The following is a 21740-nucleotide window of genomic DNA, read 5'->3' on the forward strand; positions in this document are numbered from 1 at the left end:
TTGTCAAGAATGAGGTAACAGGGTCTGTATTCAGAGCAAGACCCGAATGTTTTTTATGTTTTATGTGGGCGATGCTCTCTGTGTCTCATGAACTTTATGTAGCTCTGTGGTTTGCACATTTCACTGTGTGTGTGTGTGTGTGTGTGTGTGTGTGTGTGTGTGTGTGTGTGTGTGTGTGTGTGTGTGTGTGTGTGTGTGTGTGTGTGTGTGTGTGTGTGTGTGTGTGCCTGTCTTGCTGCACGAGTGTGTCATTGAGGGCTATATAAGGCACAGTGATTGTGAACTGTGTTTGCAGATGAGCAGGGAGACCTAAGTGAGCACTGAGAAGCAGTAGCTGTGGAGAGATCTTTGGGGTCACTAAGAGGCAAGAGGTGGGAAGAACCAGATCTGTGTGAACGCAGGGAAAGGCTGAGAGGGTTAAGATGTTTTTCGTGCAGCTGCTGTTCTGGATTCTGAGCCTGACTGAAGGTAAGACTTTAAGAATCCTAAGGTTATCCCTCCTACACCGATCCTGAGAATTATAGGAGCAGTGTGCAGCAAAAGACAGCCCAGACGATTGCAAGAAATATTCCTTAACCAGATTGTAGTCTTTCAGACACAGTTTTATTTGTATTTCTTTTTTTCAAACCACAATTCATGTTTCAATTTCTTTTTTTAATTTGTATTTCTCATATCCTCTTTCTGCTATCTCAGTAAAGCCTAGTACATCATTCAGGTTCCCAACCATCCTGGCCACAAACTAAGATAACATCACTTTATTGGCCATATACAATCTCTTGCATTAGGAGTTTGTCTTTTCTCAGACCCCAGCTTGCTCTCCATGAGACACACAGACAGGGAGAGAAGCTGGGGGTCAGAGTGCAGGGTCAGCCATTTATACAGCACCCCTGGAGCACCTGGGGTGAAGGGCCTCGCTCAGGGGCCCAACAGAGTAGGATTCCTCTGCCGGCCTCAGCATTTGAACCAGCAACCTTCCAGCCAGCGGTGCAGATCCTGAGCCACAGAACCCCCCCTCCGCCCCGTAGCAAAAACTGTTCTCCCGCCTGTGCTCTGGCAAGTGGTGTTGCACTATTAAAGCACAGACCACTAGGATTCCGAACAGCTTCTACCCTACAGCAGTGTGCGCCCTTACAAGCGAACTGCAGGGCCTCAGAACTCATGCACCTCTGCACACTGGACTTTTGACTTGGACCGCCACATATTTTTTTACCCTCTGCAGCGTATTAATTGTTCTGGTTGTTGCTGTTTGTTGCGTACCGTTTCGTAATGTACTGTCTGCATTGTGCGGTGCTGTGCTCGTCCCGAGAGAACAGCGCAAATAAGACTTCCAGTGCACACGTGTGCACGCGTGACAATAACCTCCTCTCCTCTCTACTGCTCAAATGAATCCAGGGACAAAGGTGACATGGGGGTTCCAGTGAAATCTGGGGCGGGGGTCAAACCCCACACAATGACGTCGCCTCTCCAGGGTCCTTTTGAAAGGGGATCACGTCCTGTGAAGCCGCCAGGAGTCAGCTCAGCTCAGGCTAGTCCCTTGAGCCCTGAAGCCCAGATGCGCTGCAGGGCTCTTGCAGGCCAGGCAGTGTGTCCTCCTCACACAGACTGCTGCTCTCTCCCTCTCTCCGCCCAGTGTCCGGCTCCCCGCTGGCCCGCAGCTCCATCGTTGGGGGTGAGGATGCGAAGGAGGGAGCCTGGCCCTGGCAGGCTTATATAAGGACAGTGGTCGGCGACGACGCGTTCAGGTGTGGAGGCTCCCTGATCAGCGAGCAGTGGGTCCTCACTGCGGCACACTGCTTTCATGAGTGAGTGTCTCGTCTGAGCCAGAACCCCTTTCACTGATATACTGAGCGCCTGTGAGTAACTCTGGTCAACACCACTGTCAAACAGCATCACTAACACTGATCAACACCACTGCCAAACAGCACCACTAACACTGATCAACACCACTGCCAGACAGCACCAATAACAATCATCAACACCACTGTCAAACAGCACCAATAACACTGATCAACACCACTGTCAAACAGCATCACTAACACTGATCAACACCACTGTCAAACAGCACCACTAACACTGATCAACACCACTGCCAGACAGCACCAATAACACTAATCAACACCACTGCCAGACAGCACCAATAACACTGATCAACACCACTGTCAAACAGCATCACTAACACTAATCAACACCACTGCCAAACAGCACCAATAACAATGATCAACACCACTGTCAAACAGCATCACTAACACTGATCAACACCACTGCCAAACAGCACCAATAACAATGATCAACACCACTGTCAAACAGCACCAATAACACTGATCAACACCACTGTCAAACAGCATCACTAACACTGATCAACACCACTGTCAAACAGCACCACTAACACTGATCAACACCACTGCCAGACAGCACCAATAACACTAATCAACACCACTGCCGGACAGCACCAATAACACTGATCAACACCACTGTCAAACAGCATCACTAACACTGATCAACACCACTGCCAAACAGCACCAATAACACTGATCAACACCACTGTCAAACAGCATCACTAACACTGATCAACACCACTGCCAGACAGCACCAATAACACTGATCAACACCACTGCCAGGCAGCACCAAGAACACTGATCAACACCACTGCCAAACAGCACCAATAACACTGATCAACACCACTGCCAGACAGCACCAAGAATACTGATCAACACCACTGCCAAACAGCACCAATAACACTGATCAACACCACTGCCAGACAGCACCAATAACACTGATCAACACCACTGCCAGACATCACCAATAACACTGATCAACACCACTGACAAACAGTACCAATAACACTGATCAACACCACTGCCAGACAGCACCACTAACACTGATCAACACCACTGCCAAACAGCACCAAGAACACTGATCAACACCACTGCCAAACAGCACCAATAACACTGATCAACACCACTGCCAGACAGCACCAATAACACTGATCAACACCACTGCCAGACAGCACCAAGAACACTGATCAACACCACTGCCAAACAGCACCAATAACACTGATCAACACCACTGCCAGACAGCACCAATAACACTGATCAACACCACTGCCAGACAGCACCAATAACACTGATCAACACCACTGTCAAACAGCTTCACTAACACTGATCAACACCACTGACAAACAGCACCACTAACACTGATCAACACCACTGACAAACAGCACCACTAACACTGATCAACACCACTGCCAAACAGCACCAATAACACTAATCAACACCACTGTCAAACAGCACCAATAACACTGATCAACACCACTGCCAGACAGCACCAATAACACTGATCAACACCACTGTCAAACAGCACCACTAACACTGATCAACACCACTGCCAGACAGCACCACTAACACTGATCAACACCACTGCCAGACAGCACCACTAACACTGATCAACACCACTGCCAAACAGCACCACTAACACTGATCAACACCACTGTCAAACAGCACCACTAACACTGATCAACACCACTGACAAACAGCACCACTAACACTGATCAACACCACTGCCAGACAGCACCACTAACACTGATCAACACCACTGTCAAACAGCATCACTAACACTGATCAACACCACTGCCAGACAGCACCACTAACACTGATCAACACCACTGCCAAACAGCACCAAGAACACTGATCAACACCACTGCCAAACAGCACCAATAACACTGATCAACACCACTGCCAGACAGCACCAATAACACTGATCAACACCACTGCCAGACAGCACCAAGAACACTGATCAACACCACTGCCAAACAGCACCAATAACACTGATCAACACCACTGACAGACAGCACCAATAACACTGATCAACACCACTGCCAGACAGCACCAATAACACTGATCAACACCACTGTCAAACAGCTTCACTAACACTGATCAACACCACTGACAAACAGCACCACTAACACTGATCAACACCACTGCCAAACAGCACCAATAACACTAATCAACACCACTGTCAAACAGCACCAATAACACTGATCAACACCACTGCCAGACAGCACCAATAACACTGATCAACACCACTGCCAGACAGCACCAATAACACTGATCAACACCACTGTCAAACAGCACCACTAACACTGATCAACACCACTGCCAGACAGCACCACTAACACTGATCAACACCACTGCCAGACAGCACCACTAACACTGATCAACACCACTGCCAAACAGCACCACTAACACTGATCAACACCACTGTCAAACAGCACCACTAACACTGATCAACACCACTGACAAACAGCACCACTAACACTGATCAACACCACTGCCAGACAGCACCACTAACACTGATCAACACCACTGTCAAACAGCATCACTAACACTGATCAACACCACTGCCAAACAGCACCAAGAACACTGATCAACACCACTGCCAGACAGCACCACTAACACTGATCAACACCACTGTCAAACAGCATCACTAACACTGATCAACACCACTGCCAAACAGCACCACTAACACTGATCAACACCACTGCCAGACAGCACCACTAACACTGATCAACACCACTGTCAAACAGCACCACTAACACTGATCAACACAACTGTCAAACAGCATCACTAACACTGATCAACACCACTGCCAGACAGCACCAATAACACTAATCAACACCACTGCCAGACAGCACCACTAACACTGATCAACACCACTGTCAAACAGCATCACTAACACTGATCAACACCACTGCCAGACAGCACCAATAACACTAATCAACACCACTGCCAAACAGCACCAATAACGCTGATCAACACCACTGACAAACAGCACCAATAACACTGATCAACACCACTGCCAGACAGCACCACTAACACTGATCAACACCACTGCCAAACAGCACCAAGAACACTGATCAACACCACTGCCAAACAGCACCAAGAACACTGATCAACACCACTGCCAAACAGCACCAATAACACTGATCAACACCACTGTCAAACAGCATCACTAACACTGATCAACACCACTGCCAGACAGCACCAATAACACTGATCAACACCACTGCCAGACAGCACCACTAACACTGATCAACACCACTGCCAGACAGCACCACTAACACTGATCAACACCACTGTCAAACAGCATCACTAACACTGATCAACACCACTGCCAGACAGCATCACTAACACTGATCAACACCACTGCCAGACAGCATCACTAACACTGATCAACACCACTGCCAGACAGCACCAATAACACTGATCAACACCACTGCCATACAGCACCAATAACACTGATCAACACCACTGCCAGACAGCACCAATAACACTGATCAACACCACTGCCAAACAGCACCAATAACACTGATCAACACCACTGCCAGACAGCAACAATAACACTGATCAACACCACTGACAAACAGCACCAATAACACTGATCAACACCACTGTCAAACAGCATCACTAACACTGATCAACACCACTGCCAAACAGCACCAATAACACTGATCAACACCACTGACAAACAGCATCACTGACACTGATCTACACCACTGTCAAACAGCATCACTAACACACACCAGTATTGATGAGTAAAACATGTTGCAAACGATCACCAGCAGTGCTGATACATGATGCTGCTCAAAGCCAAAGGCAAGCAGCACCAAGAGTGACAGTATGGTAAGCATGTGGAGGAGTTTGTGCCAGCTGAAGCTGTTTTCCCTTGGTTACTGGTTACTGCTTTCTGTTTGGCTACTGCACTTCATGTGACATATCATACACAATCAAGACATATCACATACAGTAACACCTTACATCAGTGGGTTTCTCTGTTGCAAGGCATATTCAAGGAGTTTGAATTGTTTTTATGCCCATACCTGATCGATGCCTTTCCACATCTTTGTTGTGGAGTTGTCTTGAAAGCACCTTGGTGCTCATGGTTGAGTCTTTGCTATGAAGTCCACATCCCAGCAGGGTGAGCCTGTGGGAGTCACATGAATCACTACAGTTTCATGCAGGTGGAGGCTAAGAAACATTGTGTTTGATTTTGAAGGCGATTTGTTACACCTAGGATATTAGAGAGTCACCTTCTCCAAACTCCTTCAAATCCAGACTCAAAACCTTCTTCTTTAGAAGAGCCCGTACTTAACTGGTTCTGTTCTTTACCGCTCGGCTCCTACTGTATTCAGTATCTCCATCTACTGTCTCCTCTAACTGTGTATTGCCATCGTGCATATCTTGCGTATTTTTTATGTTTGTTGTCAAGCACTTTGAGAAGCCGCGTTTAAAGGTGCTATATAAAATTAAGTTTATTATTATTGTGATTACACCAGAGCTAATTTAATATTCGCTATTTCTAAAGGGGGGGACTTATCCAACCATTCAGTCGATGAATGGAAAAAAAACAACAACTTTGAATGCACTTTAAGTCCAGTCTGTAAGGCAACATCCATCCGTTTTCTAACCGCTAGATCCATTTTAGGGTCAGTCTGTCCCAGCAAGCAATGGGCAAAAGGCGGGATACACCCAGGGTGGGACGCCAGTCTATGACACGCCTGACAGACACAGACACACACCCAGACCAGGACCAGTTTTTCCTAAGCTAATTCACGTACCAGCAGGTCTTCGGACTGTGGGAGGAAGTGGTCTGTGTCTGTGTCTGCGCTGTGATGGACCGGCATCCCACCCAGAGCGTACCCTGCCCTGCGCCCGTTGCTTGCTAGGATAGGCTTTGGCTCTGAAATGAGCGAAGCAGTAAGGAAAAGGATGGGTTGATTAACCAATCGATCGATGGACTTCTTGTTCCTCAGGGGCTATAACAAAAGCGCTTGCTCGGTGACCCTGGGAGCTTATCAGCTGGAAAAGCCCAGCAATAACCAAGTCAAGCTAAGGATGAAGGATGTCATCCTCCACGAGAAGTACAAACGTGTGAGTTCCGGGTATGACATCGCCGTGGTGCAGCTGGACAGGAAGGTGACATTCAACAGCTACATCAGTCCCGTTCCTCTTCCTCGGCGTAATGATGACTTTGCCAACGACGTAAACTGCTGGGCCACCGGTTGGGGGAGAACTGAGGAAAACGGTGAGTTCAAAATACTGGACATTGCAGAGGAAAGCGCACGTGTGCTTGAGCGCCAAAAAAAAAAGATTGTTACTGCAGGAAAACAGCTTCTGTTTTTTTTCTATACAGATTTATTAGAGGGTGACAAAGATGGGTTGTGCCGAGGGCCTAGGATCAAATTTCCAAAGACTGTTAAATTAATTGACTTCTAGGAAATTTGGCCCTGCTGTGTTTGTGTCTGTTTGCCCTGTGATACACTGGTGTACCGTCCAGGGTGCCAGGATAGGCTCCGGCTCTCCGGAATTCCCTGTACTGGATGAAGCAGATAGAAAAGGAATGGATGAATAGATTCAATATACGTGCCTTAAGGAAGGGCTGTTTTGAAGTTACCCACAATGCACGCAGCACTTCCTCTTGCAAAGTCTCTGATTGAGAATTCTTCCTCACTGAGCTTCTCATCTCTCCAGTCTCTCTGCAGAGCCCCCAGACTCTGCAGCAGGTTTGTCTTCCTGTATTAGACAATAAGGAGTGTCAGGTGATATTCAAGAAGTACTATACTATCATGGACGAAATGGTCTGTGCTGGGTACAAAGAAGGGAAGAAAGACACTTGTCAGGTGAGTCAGAGCATCAGTCTGTACAGGTGTGTTTGTGTATACAGTGTGTCTAGTAAGAGTCTGTACAGGTGTGTGTGTGTGTATACAGTGCGTCCAGTAAGAGTCTGTACAGGTGTGTGTATACAGTGTGTCCAGTAAGAGTCTGTACAGGTGTGTGTATACAGAGTCTGTACAGGTGTGTGTGTGTATACAGTGTCTCCAGTAAGAGCCTGTACAGGTGTGTGTATACAGTGTGTCCAGTAAGTCTGTACAGGTGTGTGTGTGTATACTGTGTCTACAATAAGGTCAAGTGTGTAGGTGTGTGTGAGTCATCTGGTATACAGAGGTATGGGTTTGGTCAAGCATGTAAGTGTGTGTAGTCAGGTGTACAGGTGTGTGTGGTCAGGTGTACAGGTGTGTGTGGTCAGGTTATCATCTGATCTTCTCTCTTTCTTGTCCAGGGTGACTCTGGGGGCCCCCTGGTCTGTAAGAAGGGTAGGGGCTGGGTGCAGGTTGGCATTGTGAGCTTTGGGAAAGGCTGTGCTCGCCCCAACTTCCCTGGAATCAACACCCGGGTCTCCAGCTTCCTGCACTGGATCCGAAAAAAGACAAAAGACACAGGCTACTGAAGCCCGTGGACAGCGCCCCCAGCTGGCTCCTGAGCTCATTGCTGCTGCTGTGCTTTTGCTGTGTGGCCTGGTGAGATTAAGGTCTGTTGACTGAGCACAGGCGGAGGAATGGAGAGTGTGTGTGTGAGTGGGAGAGTGACTGATGTGGCATTGCCTTCAGTAAGGAATGAAGCAGAGAAGACTCTTTACTTCAAATTCAATACTAGCTTGACTGATTTCCCCTAAAATGGTAGTTTACTGGCCGAGTCCAGCTTAACAATACAGCACAACAACCATCACCACCAAAGAGGTCAGGGCCATGACTATTTCTACTATTTCTCCTACAAAAGACAAATAGCAGGGTGAATAAATCTATTACTGTTACCCTTGGGGCACGAAGGTGTCACCCTGAGCAGTCGGATTCGCAGTGGAGAGGGTGTGTCCCTCGCTCTGTACCAGTCTTGACCATCTATTAGCCACCAGAGGGCGTTTAGTCTGATCTGATTCACCCCAGTGATTTAGCTTATTAAGTTGGCAATTTTCCCCAACCAGGTCCAATTTGCAAAAGTACTTCTCCCAAAGTGACAGATCCACCAGGACATGCAGACACTTTCAGTGGTTTCACCACTTTCAGGATATTTCGATAAGACAGATGGCAGGAGCTCTCATGGCAGCCCTCTCTATCACGCGTAGCTGGAGGCGTAACTGGCTGTTTGGTTGGCGTGTGTGGGCTGGGGTTGCTGTCTCCGTCCAGAGCAACACAGAGAACCCCATTGGGGTGGATCGGAGAGCACCTGTGAGGTGTTTCAGTGCCCAGATGATACCCACTTTGTTAATCCCACTCTACCGCCAGGGCTCTCCTCTGTGCCTGTGTGAATGTTGAGGTCCTTTACAGTATGAATGAACGTCACCCATGAGCTCTCCCTCCATTCACCAGACCGCACTCTTCTGTGGGCACTGTGCCACTCGAACGCCCCGTTATGAACAGCTGTGCGCCCCATCTCTCATGATGTGACTGGGGGGAGGGTCCATGCATCTGCACGAGTTGGCTTCTCGCGCTGTTCCCTGAGCACAGGAAAAGCGAGTGACACTGTGCATTGCCAGGGGTGGGAAATGCCCCCCTTGAGACCAGGCCCCTTCAGACTGATTCTGTGGATGGGTAGTGCGCTTGTGAGGACCTGCCTCCAACACACAATGGCCTGCCAGCTCCTCAGAGCTGCCTAAATTTCATCCATGGGTCTTGCTTTCCTTATTCATTGAAACATCCTTGTATTTCAGTTGACGGACATTGCCCTCGAGCAAGATCTACAGATTGACAGTGATCTAGTATACCTAGCATTGTTTCTGTGAGAGATCACACTCTCTGTTTTTGCTCATCTAAAGCTGAAATGAGATCTGATCAGTTGAAACCAATGGTGGAAAGAGCAGGGTAGTTTCTGAAATATATTCTGCATGATGTCTATGTCAAGGCCGAGGTCCTTTCAGTCCTGCTGGGGGTCGCCCATGTGTCCTTTCCTGCTCCATCATCCATTAAAACTCCCCTGTGCTTTAGCTGACGTGCACTGCTCTCCATCTGGGATATGGGATATGAGGTCTGTATCCCCGTTCCTGCCCACCTCTGTATCCCTGGTCCAGTCCTCGTGCCTATGATGTAAGCTCTGCTCTTGGCTTCGCTCTGCTGCGTCTCTGCTCAACCCAATAAACATGAAGCATTCAAATCACTGGTCTGGAGGTGTGCATTATTTTTTTTATCCTGCTTTCGGTGGAGGAATGTGAAGCTTTCACAAGAACAGAGAGAAGCAGCAGTGCTTTATAAGGGTTGCTGAAGCTGCACTAGGAGGACATACTGTGTTCTGGTTATTTCGAGTTTTTTTCTACAAAGCAGGCCTCCTGCTCCCAAACCATCTTCCTGTGGGTGCACTCAGAATACCTCCGCAGTGACAGACAACATAGAAGACCTTCATGTACTCAAGTTGCAAATCTTTTAATTGTATAAAAAAGGAGAGATTGTAATGCACACATTACATATGATAAACAATCACAGTAGAACAGTCCAGTACAGTAGAACAGTCCCATTACAATAGGAGCTACAGTCCAGTACAGGAGAACAGTCTGTTACAATAGGAGCTACAGTCCAGTACAGTAGAACAGTCTATTACAATAGGAGCTACAGTCCAGTACAGGAGAGCAGTCCAGTGTGATGTGTCTTCATGGTATGATCAGCTCGTTACAGACTTGCGGGGGTGGCCGTAACCTGGCTCTGTGTCAGTCCAGGCCGCCCATGTGCTTTGTGATCCAGTCTATGTAGTGGGTCACGTTGGCGTACACTGTGGCCTTCTGTCCACATCCGTCCGCCCAGTTCACAATGCCTGCCTGCTCCCATGAGTCAGATGTCTGACAGACCAGCGGACCCCCAGAGTCCCCCTGCACAAGAGAGACGCAAGAGTGAGCCTTCCTACGCTCACGGGCCAAGCCCAGTGCCTTCCAAAACTCCACGCATCTTTCCTGAACACAGCCGCCCCAGATTCAGCACACAAACCTTCTGAATTGTGTAAAACTGCGATGTGGTGCTCATACCTGAATGGGAACAGCAATCTGAGTCAGGGAGGAGAAGCCAGGCACAGGAAAAGCGAGGAATCTGTGCTGAGCAGGCAGACTGGCATAGCCAACACAACCCAGAGTGGCAGACGCAGTCTCAGACGCAAGCAAGGAAAGACACAGGGACGAGGCAGACGGGCAGATCGAGGTTAAGAGCGTTGCACAGGGGAAAACCCAAAGCAAGCAAGGTCAAAGTCCAGGAATACCGAGATCTCGCGTCCCTGAGACTAGAGGATGGAACTTTAAGACTGAGCATAGAAGTGGCACAAGAACCACTCTAAAAATCATCCTACTGATGAAGTAAGTGAAGTGCTTAATTACGCACAGGGGGTACTGTTCTCCTGCCAGAACGAGAAGTTGGGGCAACCAGCTACTGTAATTGTTACAAGGTCCAGCAGAAACTCTGGTGGATGCCGTGGCGATTTTAGCACATGTTGTCCAGGGCTCCAGTGGAAGCAAGTGTGAGAAAAACAGTACACATTGCACTACTCCAAGCAGACATGACATATGAGGGAAAACCACAGTAGAATAGGGGCTACAGTCCAGTACAGGAGAACAGTCCTGTTACAATAGGAGCTACAGTCCAGTACAGGAGAACAGTCTGTTACAATAGGAGCTACAGTCCAGTACAGTAGACCAGTCTGTTACAATAAGAGCTATAGTCCAGTACAGGAGAACAGTCTGTTACAATAGGAGCTACAGTCCCAGTACAGGAGAACAGTCTGTTACAATAGGAGCTACAGTCCAGTACAGGAGAACAGTCTGTTACAATAGGAGCTACAGTCCAGTACAGGAGAACAGTCCCGTTACAATAGGAGCTACAGTCCAGTACAGGAGAACAGTCCTGTTACAATAGGAGCTACAGTCCAGTACAGGAGAACAGTCCTGTTACAATAGGAGCTACAGTCCCAGTACAGTAGACCAGTCTGTTACAATAGGAGCTACAGTCCAGTACAGGAGAACAGTCTGTTACAATAGGAGCTACAGTCCCAGTACAGGAGAACAGTCTGTTACAATAGGAGCTACAGTCCAGTACAGTAGAACACTCCCATTACAATAGGGGGTACAGTCCCAGTACAGGAGAACAGTCCCGTTACAATAGGAGCTACAGTCCAGTACAGGAGAACAGTCCTGTTACAATAGGAGCTACAGTCCCAGTACAGTAGACCAGTCTGTTACAATAGGAGCTACAGTCCCAGTACAGGAGAACAGTCTGTTACAATAGGAGCTACAGTCCCAGTACAGTAGAACAGTCCTGTTACAATAGGAGCTACAGTCCAGTACAGTAGAACAGTCCTGTTACAATAGGAGCTACAGTCCAGTACAGCAGGACAGTCTGTTACAATAGGAGCTACAGTCCCAGTACAGTAGGAATCTAATAAACCAGCAATGCTACAACAACCCTACAGTGTGCTCATTTCGTGTGTCCTGTGTCCCTCAGTATGTTTTCTTCATGTTTTCAGGCAGTCAGTTCACTGCATTGTCCGTGCGAGTGTGCAGCGTGTTTTCAGGCGGTACAGCTGACCTGGCAGGTCCCTTTGCCTTTCTTCTTGTCCCAGGCGCAGAGATCGCCGGGTCCGATTCGGTCACGTGGGTACATTTGCTTGCAGCTCTCCTGATCAAGGAGGGTCACCTTCAGCTCCTGGAGAATCCCTGGGGATCTAAGGCTCGCTGAGGAGGACAGAAGCACCGCGGATTGGACTGATACACATACCTTGTCAACAGAAAGGACCTAAAACAGGGGGTCACATCAGCAGTGTGGTTCGGAGTGCTGTCTCAGAGTCCTGGGACCCTGCAGTGCTGTCTGCGTGGAGCTTGCATGTTCTCCCCATGTTCACGTGGCTTGCCTCTGGAGTCCTCCCACAGCCAGAAGAATGCTTGCAAGTGACGTGCACACTCTTTACCAAACGCTCACGCCGCAAGTAATACGCCTATCACCGTTTACTCCCCTCACTATTCCGGATACCCCTAGAGCTCCGAAGTGCGCGGTATTCTCTTCTAGTCTGCTCCTCATTTTCGACTTAGCCTTATGTTTTGGATTGTTGCTCCCTCGTTGTCTGACCTACTCGCTCGCTTCCTGGTTTCGTTTCCGCTTGGTGATTTCTCTCTCTCTCTCTCCCGAGTCCTGCACAGGATCCGTTCACCCGATCTGCCCGACCCTGATTAGAATAGTGAGCCTGTACAGTACCTGTGAGGGGGATACCTGTGCATGTCACTACTTTCGCTCGAAGGAAAAAAACAAACAAACATCTGCTAACAAGTAGAGAGTAGGCTTTCGAATCTGCGTCTCCGTCAGGGTCGGGCAGGAAGGGTGAACGGATCCTGTGCAGGACTCGGGGGAGAGAGGAAATCACCGAGCCGAATCGCTAAGCGAAAACGAAAACCAGGAAGCGAGCGAATAGGTCTGTACATGGGAGCAACAATCCAAAACGTAAGGCTAAGTCGAAGACGAGGAGCAGGCTAGAAGATCACATAACGAGGTGTGAACAGGAAGAGAATACCGCGCACTTGGGAACTCTTGGAGTATCTGCATCAGTGAGCGGGGACGTGAGGAGAGAGGAGGACTGAAATAGCGAGGGGAGTAAATGGTGATACTGCAGGTGTATTACTTACGGCGTGAGCGTTTGCTAAAGGGTGTGGGCGGGGGAATGCAGGACGGGACAGAGACGCGAGTGGAATGCGTAACAACGGGCTTCTGGGAAAACTGGCCCGTTGGCGTGGGTGCGTGTGTGTGCGCGCGTGCCCTGCCATGGACCGCTGTCCTGGCCAGGGAGTACCCCACCGTGTGCTCCCCCTCTGACCCTGAGTGGGATGAAGCAGTTAAGAAACAGATGGATCGGTGAACTGAACTGGCAACTCAAAAAGACTGTAACTACTGTACTGCGAGCACAGGGCTACTGTAGCTTTCATTGTGACAGAGAAGGTTTTGCTGTGACAACTGCTTTCTTTTTAACCAGAAGGAGATCACAGAGAATCCCTCAGTAATAAACACACACAACAGCACAGGAGACACAGTGAGAGAGAGAGGAGATCACAGAGAATCCCTCAGTAATAAACACACACTACAGGACAGGAGACACAGTGAGAGAGAGAGGAGATCACAGAGAATCCCTCAGTAATAAACACACACAACAGGACAGGAGACACAGTGAGAGAGAGAGGAGATCACAGAGAATCCCTCAGTAATAAACACACACAACAGCACAGGAGACACAGTGAGAGAGAGAGGAGATCACAGAGAATCCCTCAGTAATAAACACACACTACAGGACAGGAGACACAGTGAGAGAGAGAGGAGATCACAGAGAATCCCTCAGTAATAAACACACACAACAGGACAGGAGACACAGTGAGAGAGAAGAAATCACTGAGAATCCCTCAGTAATAAACACACAACAGGACAGGAGACAGTGAGAGAGAGGAGATCACAGAGAATCCCACACACAACAGGACAGGAGACACAGTGAGAGAGAGATAGAGGAGACACACACACACACACACAGAGGAGATAATGAGGTGAACAGAGGCAGGTGACCTGGACTTGAACCGCAGGTACAGTATTAAAGGATCGTGATGCAGTGCTATCAGCTCTTGACCTTTACCCTTTGGTCCTGTGTGGCCCCAGCCAGTGACCCAGCACTCCGTTCCCGGGGGGAAGGGCGTCCGGGAGAGCTTGACGGGCCGGATGTGCTTGGATCTGCGGACACGCTGACGGAGCTGCAGCAAGGCCAGGTCGAACCCCAGCCCGCCGACGTATTTGTCATGCATCACCACCCTCGCCACCTCCCTGGGCGCCTTCCGAACGTCCCGCTGGTACATCCCCGGGTACACCTTCAAGGAGCTGACTTTGTGCTTGCTGCCGAGACCAGAGGGAGACAGCCACGCCGTCAGACAGCCCTGGGCCTCGAGCGGTGTGGTTTAGAGCCGCTGTTGTCCTCACTGAGCCATGTACAGCAGGTAAAAGCACAAAAAACACTGCAGAACGGGCCTGATCCTCAAGGATGCTATTGTGTGGGTGCAGCAATCTCTGGGCTAAATTACAAATACTGTAGGTGAAAGAACTGGAGTCATACAAAGAGTGTCCAGTCCTGGTCCTGGAGGGGTCAGTCAGTGTGTCTGCAGCAGGGCTGTCCAGTCCTGGTCCTGGAGGGGTCAGTCAGTGTGTCTGCAGCAGGGCTGTCCAGTCCTGGTCCTGGAGGGGTCAGTCAGTGTGTCTGCAGCAAGGCTGTCCAGTCCTGGTCCTGGAGGACTGGTCAGTGTGTCTGCAGCAGGGCTGTCCAATCCTGGTCCTGGAGGGGTCAGTGTGTCTGCAGCAGGGCTGTCCAGTCCTGGTCCTGGAGGGGTCAGTGTGTCTGCAGCAGGGCTGTCCAGTCCTGGTCCTGGAGGGCTCAGTCAGTGTGTCTGTAGCAGGGCTGTCCAGTCCTGGTCCTGGAGGGCTCAGTCAGTGTGTCTGTAGCAGGGCTGTCCAGTCCTGGTCCTGCAGGGGTCAGTCAGTGTGTCTGCAGCAGGGCTGTCCAGTCCTGGTCCTGGAGGGCTCAGTCAGTGTGTCTGTAGCAGGGCTGTCCAGTCCTGGTCCTGCAGGGGTCAGTCAGTGTGTCTGCAGCAGGGCTGTCCAGTCCTGGACCAGTCAGTGTGTTGGTTTTTGTTCTTACTCGACTTTTAAATGAGACAAACCAGCTGGTTACTAATTTGATGGGAAGTATTAAGTGTCTCCTAGCTTTTCAGGTGCTTCTGCTTCAAAGAGACCTGGAAACCTGTGTGAACCCCAGTGTCTGGATTCAGCTCCAGTCAGGGATTGGAGAGTCTGGCCTCTCTAAAAGCTGCCCTTAATTCAGCTGGTGCAACAGTTTCTCTCTGCTCCCCCTGATGTGCTGTGCGTCACCCAGGTGGGGGCAGCACCTCTATACAAATACAAGCAGCCTATTTATCATTGCACTAAGTACAGAAATAAGCTATACTCAACCAAAAAAGTTTGTGAACTTAACCAAATCAATATACAGCCATGTCCACCATTAACAGCGGAGATATAAGAAACAGATGCAAGTTACAAGGAACAATTGGCATAAACTTAGCTTGCAAATAACTTGGAACAATCTTAGTTTCAATCTTACACATTCACACGTGGTTATAAGGTATAGGTTGAAAGGTGAAAGGTTATAGGTTGAAAGGTGAAAGGTTATGGGTTGAAAACACAACTTACGGGGTATAGTTTCCAGCTCCTATCAAGAAACTATCATGGTGTGACACATCACATGTGGTGGGTAACGACCTTAAAAATGCATCTCGTGTCCCAGCAAAAGTCGCAACACAAAAGAATGCCCGAGAGATCGGGCATCCCCCAGAAAACAAATCAACTTCATTATACCACAAAAAAACTCCCAGGGAGGCAGAGGTGGACATTTGTATTCCAACTGGGAGGCAAAAGAAAGAAAAAAAAACAGACTAACTGGCTAAACAAAAACAACTAGGTAGGCTAGAACCGGAAAATAGAGGTGGTCGTGCCCAGCAATGAGGCCATACCAAAAAAAAAAGTCTTCCACGTCCTACCCGTATCTACACTAACCAAACTAAAAGCAAAAAAGAAAAGTACACAACATGTCTGTTCCCCACACCACTCAACTAACCTCATTCGCCATCTCCTGATCTCTCAGTGTTCTCCCCCATTTCCCTTTCAAATGCTTCTGCCTCATTTGCTTAATATGTTAACTGGCAGCACCCGGAGAAAAAGGAGAAGACAACTAGAGGAAAAAAAATAACTCTCCAACTGAGGACCGCACTAGGCGTGACAGATGTTTTATAAGCGGACAGAAGAAGAGATGTAAGATGACCTCTGACCTGACGCAGTGAGCTGCAGTGAGTACCCACTGCGGGTGGATGAGGGACCCCCCACAATTGAACTCATACATCCCGCGCTTGTCCTTCACAAACAGAGCCGCCATCCATGGCCATTGGCCCTCCTTAGAGTTTCTCCCTCCCACAATGCCAGTCTGCAGCTGAGCTGCCTCGGGGCCTGAAAGAAAGACAGACAGACAGACAGCGAGAGTGGAATCAGTGACCCAGGGTGAAAGAGACCAGCTTTCATCTGGTAAAGAGAGGCTCCCCCAGCTGTGTTCTCGAGACAAACTGGGGTTATCGGCTTCAACAACAAAAGTGGGCCGTTTGTTGCACACCCCCACCACCCTCTGTGTAAAGTAGAGCCTCCTGTCCTGACTGGAGGAGCTCATCCAGCTGTTTCTTGAAAGAAACCAGGGTATGGGCTTCAACAATTTGTTCCACACTCCTACCACCGTTTGTGTAAAGTAGAGCATCCTGTCCTCAGATTTAAATGCACTTCCATTCACTGTTTCATTCTGTAGGCGTCTGCTGGGTTGACTTTGTCGATGCCTTTGAGGATTTTCATTCTTTTGACACGACTGCCTCATAGTCCTCTCTATTCAAGACTAAAGAGATTCAGTTATTTTCTGTGTAGGACATTACTATCAGGCAGGGACTGATTCCAGAGCAGTCATACAGTTCTTGAGGGCAGGTGCACATCTTCCACTAAACTGTGAAAGAGCCGGAGGAGGGATCACAATCGTGACACTTACCTCTTCGAAATCCACGCTGAATATCACTCATAGGCCTATTGCCACATGCTAGAGCCTCTAGTTTGACTGGAAGAACCAATACCATAACCCCACAAGGAACAGAAGTCAGGCTCGCTGGTGTGGAAATGCTGCATCAGCCATTTCTCAGCCATTGAGTATTCGCACTGTTATTTGACTACAGCAGGCAGCTGCTGGGAGCACGGCTGAGACATTTCTCCCTTAGGCGTACAGTCATTCTTTTAGGGCATTTGTCGGTTAGTCGTGAAGGTGTTTCATTAGGGCAAACCACAGCAGTGCCCCTGGGATCTGACCTGGCAGCAGGCTCAGCAGCAAGAGGAGTGACAGCTCTTTCAGAAACCCCATCCCTCCACTGGACTCTCACTCCGGGCTGGACAGAACCGGAGCAGCTTCAACTGGATCAACCTGAAGAGAGAGAGTGGGACAGGGAGAGGGAGAGAGCACCGTCAAAGAGGAAAAAGAGACAGAGAGTAAAGATGGGCAGATCACAAGGCTACAGTGCAGTACGGCCCCAAACTATGGCACTCTCTCTCGGTGTGGCGCCAGTCATAGCTTAATGGGCAGCAGAGAGCCGCTGGAGATCTGAACTTACAGCCGGTGACGACCCTTTCTGTGGCCAGATGCAGGTCAATGCTCATCAGAGCTCAGCACGCACCTGCAGAGGAGCTCTCTTGGATGCTAGCTACTCTCTTCCAGAGGGGCGAGGGCCGGGTCTCCTCCTCTCTGTTGAAGGTTGACGCGCCCCCTGTGCCAGAGTGCAGTGCAGCTGCTGAGACTGGGTGTCTGGTGGAGAGGCTGCAGCTTCGCGTGCGCACACCTAATATAGCCCTTCTCCACTTCCTGAGCTTGTGGTCAGTCAGTAAGCTAAACGCTGAGAGCTCCATAGGGGGTCTCAGATGAAGACCTTATAAGGTACCGTACTGACATTGTCAGTCAGAATAAACCACAGAACTGTTTCTATCTCGGTCCCAGGCTGGTGACCACATAGACTGTTTCTGAGAATGCATCCCCTCTGGCAGCAAGTGAGTGACAACGCATGACAGCCCTTTTCACAAAAACTTCTATTTTCTGTTTGATTTGATTTTAACTGGTAAGATCAGTTCTAATCCCAGCCATCTTCCTGGTATCCCAGCAGTGGTTCCCATTGTCCTCACCTGCGTGGGCTGCTTCCTACACCCACTGGGGTCGGATCAGCTCTAAACAGACAGCACTGGGGGTAAGTGGAAGAACAGGCAGAGTGCAAACCTTGTGTACAAAGATCAGAAAGCTGGCTCAAGGAAGCAGGGTGAGAAGGACTTGGGAGCCACCTTGCCCAATCCTCTCTTCCACACTCCCACTCAATTAGTCAGGTCTGGGGGAAACAATGCTAAAGGGCCTGTTGCTGTGCCTTGAATATATCAACTCCAGTATTATCCTCATCCCTCCATCCCTCCATCCTTCAATCTATTCATCCTTCTACCTATTCTATGCCTCTGCCCATTCATCCATTCACCCTTCCATCCACCCACCCTCAATCCCTGCACCCATCCATCCATTCATCCCTTCCGTTCATCCCCCCTCTGTCCATCGTTCCATCCAATCACCCAATCAACCATTCATCCCTCCAATCCGTTCATCCATCCAACTCTCATCCCTCCACCCACTCTCCCACCAGCAGTATCACTCCTCGCTAAAATCACTTTTTTTACTCTTTATCAGCCATAGTCAGCCTGGGCCCAGGTCTCCATCCACTGTCTGAAGCCGGATGGCGGATCCTCTGTTTGTCACCTCCAGCACAGGGCCAAGGAAGTGTGTTTTGATCTGAAAAAGCCTTGTGAATTGTCTCGGAGAGAGACTGAAGTGTGGGGATTTTGCAGTTTTGTGGCTGGTATTAGTGAGGCGCCACAATTAGTCATGCAAAGGAACAAGTAATGGGTTTATTCCATGCTGACAAAAAGAAGAAAGAGACACAACGTTTTGGCCGTGGAGCCTTCTTCAGGTGTGTCCTGAAGACTAATGCCCTAAAAGAATGACTGTAAGCCTAAGGGAGAAATGTCTCAGCCATGCTCCCAGCAGCTGCCTGCTGTCACGGACGTCCAAAGGGACTAACCGTGGGGAGCAGGAGAGCGGAAAAAGACCCATATGCGTAGCGGCGAGACGGGAAAAAGGCCCGGGCTCATAGTGCAAAGAGTTCAGGAATGCCGTATAGAAACCTATGCCCTCAGGGAGCGGACGTGGGGCGCCCTGGTGCTAGGCGGGTCTCAGGACATCCGAACGTCAATGCTGAGCGAGGACAGAGTGCAAGACCCGGAAATATATAGCCCAAGGGAAAGAGAGGGACAGGAAGGACAGCAGACCGGAAACTAGGGACAGGACAGAGAAGGAGCGCCCCCTGGCTGCAGAGGGCGTGACAGTACCCCCCCCTTCATGGGCGGCTCCCGACGCCCATACAAATAAATAAGCTGCACAGCACTGGGGGGAGGAAAAACCTCATTTAACTGAAAGGAAACCTCCGGGAATCCACGGCTGAGAGCTACCCCTTCCTCCGGGGTATAAACCTTTATTGGGTGGAGGAAGGGGGGGTAGAGAAAAGCTCCGGAGGCTTAAAACAAAAAAGTACACAAGCACAAACACAACAGACAAAAACCTGGGAAAGACCAGGGAGACAAACCACACAAGACAGATAGGAACCAAAAACAGGTAGGAACCAAAGTTCCGAGACACAAAGAGCAGGGGGGACCAAAAAGGAGGGGAAACCAGGAAGAAAAAAAAATCAAAACAAAAGGCAACAAACAAGAAAAAAACACACAAAAAAAAAATACCGCAGATTGGGCAAATGGCACGTTCACATTCTAACGCTGATATCGGAGTGGACAACCTGAGGAAAGCCAGACCGAAGTCCGCTCACAGACACAGATGCCCGGAGTGATATCCAGCGAAAAGAATGGAGGAACGGCAAATGGGCACGTTCACAAACTAACGCTGATATCGGAGTGGCCAACCTGAGGAAAGCCAGACCGAAGCCCGCTCACAGACACACATGCCCGGAGTGATATCCAGCGAAAAGCATGGAGGAACGGCAGAAAGCTTACAATTCTATCACTGATATCGGAGAGAGCAAGACCAATAAGAGCCAGGCACGAGAACCCGGTCCAGACACAGAAGCTCGGAGTGATATCCAGTAATAAGAATAGGCCAGCCAGCTCAACATTCAATCACTGATATCGGAGTGATCTACCCGAGGAAAGCCAGGTACAGGACCCGCTCACAGGCACGGAAGATCGGAGTGATATCCAGTGATTAGAATAGAGGAACTGAAAATAAAAAACAGCCCAGAGAACAAGAAAAAAAAACTGCGGCAAGACAAAAAAAAAACGCCACTCGCGGGGTCAGTAGGTGGCTCAGCATTCTGTCACGGACGTCCAAAGGGACTAACCGTGGGGAGCAGGAGAGCGGAAAAAGACCCATATGCGTAGCGGCGAGACGGGAAAAAGGCCCGGGCTCATAGTGCAAAGAGTTCAGGAATGCCGTATAGAAACCTAGGCCCTCAGGGAGCGGACGTGGGGCGCCCTGGTGCTAGGCGGGTCTCAGGACATCCGAACATCAATGCTGAGCAAGGACAGAGTGCAAGACCCGGAAATATATAGCCCAAGGGAAAGAGAGGGACAGGAAGGACAGCAGACCGGAAACTAGGGACAGGACAGAGAAGGAGCGCCCCCTGGCTGCAGAGGGCGTGACACCTGCTGTAGTCAAATAACAGTGCGAATACTCAATGGCTGAGAAATGGCTGATGCAGCAGGGTGACAAAACCAAGCATTTCCACACCAGCGAGCCTGACTTCCGTGTTCCTTGTGAGGTTATAGTATTGGTTCTTCCAGTCAAACTAGAGGCTTTAGCATGTGGCAATAGGCCCATGAGTGATATTCAGCTTTGGTTTCGAAGAGGTAAGTGTCACGATTGTGATCCCTCCTCCGGCTCTTTCACATTTTAGTGGAAGATGTGCACCTGCCCTCAAGAACTGTATGACTGCTCTGGAATCTGTAGTTCAACCAACACCGTGGTCAAAACAGCACGGCAGCGCCTGTTCTTTCTAAAGAAGTTCAGCATGCCGTCACATATCCAGGCCAGCTTCTACAGGTGCACTATTGAGAGCATCCTGACTGGTTGCATCACTGCCTGGTATGGGAACTGCTCCGCCCGGGGTCGCAGAGTACTGCAGAGGGTGGTGCGATCAGCGCAGCTCAATCACCGGCTGTGAGCTACCAAACATCCAGGATATCCACTCAGCTAGATGTC

At 49.4% G+C, this 21740-nt stretch overlaps 2 protein-coding genes across 3 annotated transcripts; one reads left to right on the top strand and one right to left on the bottom strand.

Annotated features, from left to right (window-relative positions):
• The first annotated feature begins 277 nt into the window (after nt 1–277).
• On the top strand, nt 278–9983 carry LOC138238136 (serine protease 27-like). The gene is made up of 5 exons (XM_069188153.1): nt 278–468; nt 1631–1802; nt 6809–7080; nt 7527–7675; nt 8116–9983. The coding sequence occupies exons 1-5, from the start codon at nt 423–425 to the stop codon at nt 8281–8283; spliced, it is 807 nt and encodes a 268-aa protein (XP_069044254.1). The 5' UTR covers nt 278–422; the 3' UTR covers nt 8284–9983.
• Nucleotides 9984–10230: 247 nt separating this feature from the next.
• On the bottom strand, nt 10231–18246 carry LOC138238138 (tryptase-2-like). 2 transcript variants are annotated; one of them, XM_069188156.1, is made up of 6 exons: nt 18121–18246; nt 17759–17870; nt 16696–16870; nt 14463–14716; nt 12386–12531; nt 10231–10686 (listed from the first exon to the last, which is right to left on the bottom strand). In XM_069188156.1, exons 2-6 carry the CDS (start codon nt 17808–17810, stop codon nt 10528–10530), a joined length of 786 nt encoding a protein of 261 aa, XP_069044257.1. In that variant the 5' UTR covers nt 17811–17870; nt 18121–18246; the 3' UTR covers nt 10231–10527. The 2 variants fall into 2 exon arrangements, with proteins under 2 accessions (XP_069044257.1, XP_069044256.1); XM_069188155.1 differs by having other exon boundaries at nt 18058–18246.
• Between the last annotated feature and the right edge of the window lie 3494 nt (nt 18247–21740).

This window comes from Lepisosteus oculatus, chromosome 4 (assembly GCF_040954835.1).
Source record: "Lepisosteus oculatus isolate fLepOcu1 chromosome 4, fLepOcu1.hap2, whole genome shotgun sequence".
Classification (NCBI taxonomy): domain Eukaryota; kingdom Metazoa; phylum Chordata; class Actinopteri; order Semionotiformes; family Lepisosteidae; genus Lepisosteus; species Lepisosteus oculatus.

Excerpts from the sequence above, each read along its gene's own strand:
- LOC138238138 (XM_069188156.1), bottom strand. The coding sequence starts at position 17,810 with ATGGGGTTTCTGAAAGAGCTGTCACTCCTCTTGCTGCTGAGCCTGCTG. Across the intron at positions 16,871-17,758 it reads GCTGCTGAGCCTGCTGCCAG|GCCCCGAGGCAGCTCAGCTG; the intron begins GTCAGATCCCAG and ends TCTTTCTTTCAG. Across the intron at positions 14,717-16,695 it reads ACTGCAGCTCACTGCGTCAG|CAAGCACAAAGTCAGCTCCT; the intron begins GTCAGAGGTCAT and ends TGGTCTCGGCAG.
- LOC138238136 (XM_069188153.1), top strand. The coding sequence starts at position 423 with ATGTTTTTCGTGCAGCTGCTGTTCTGGATTCTGAGCCTGACTGAAG. Across the intron at positions 7,081-7,526 it reads GGGGAGAACTGAGGAAAACG|TCTCTCTGCAGAGCCCCCAG; the intron begins GTGAGTTCAAAA and ends TCATCTCTCCAG. Across the intron at positions 7,676-8,115 it reads GGAAGAAAGACACTTGTCAG|GGTGACTCTGGGGGCCCCCT; the intron begins GTGAGTCAGAGC and ends TTTCTTGTCCAG.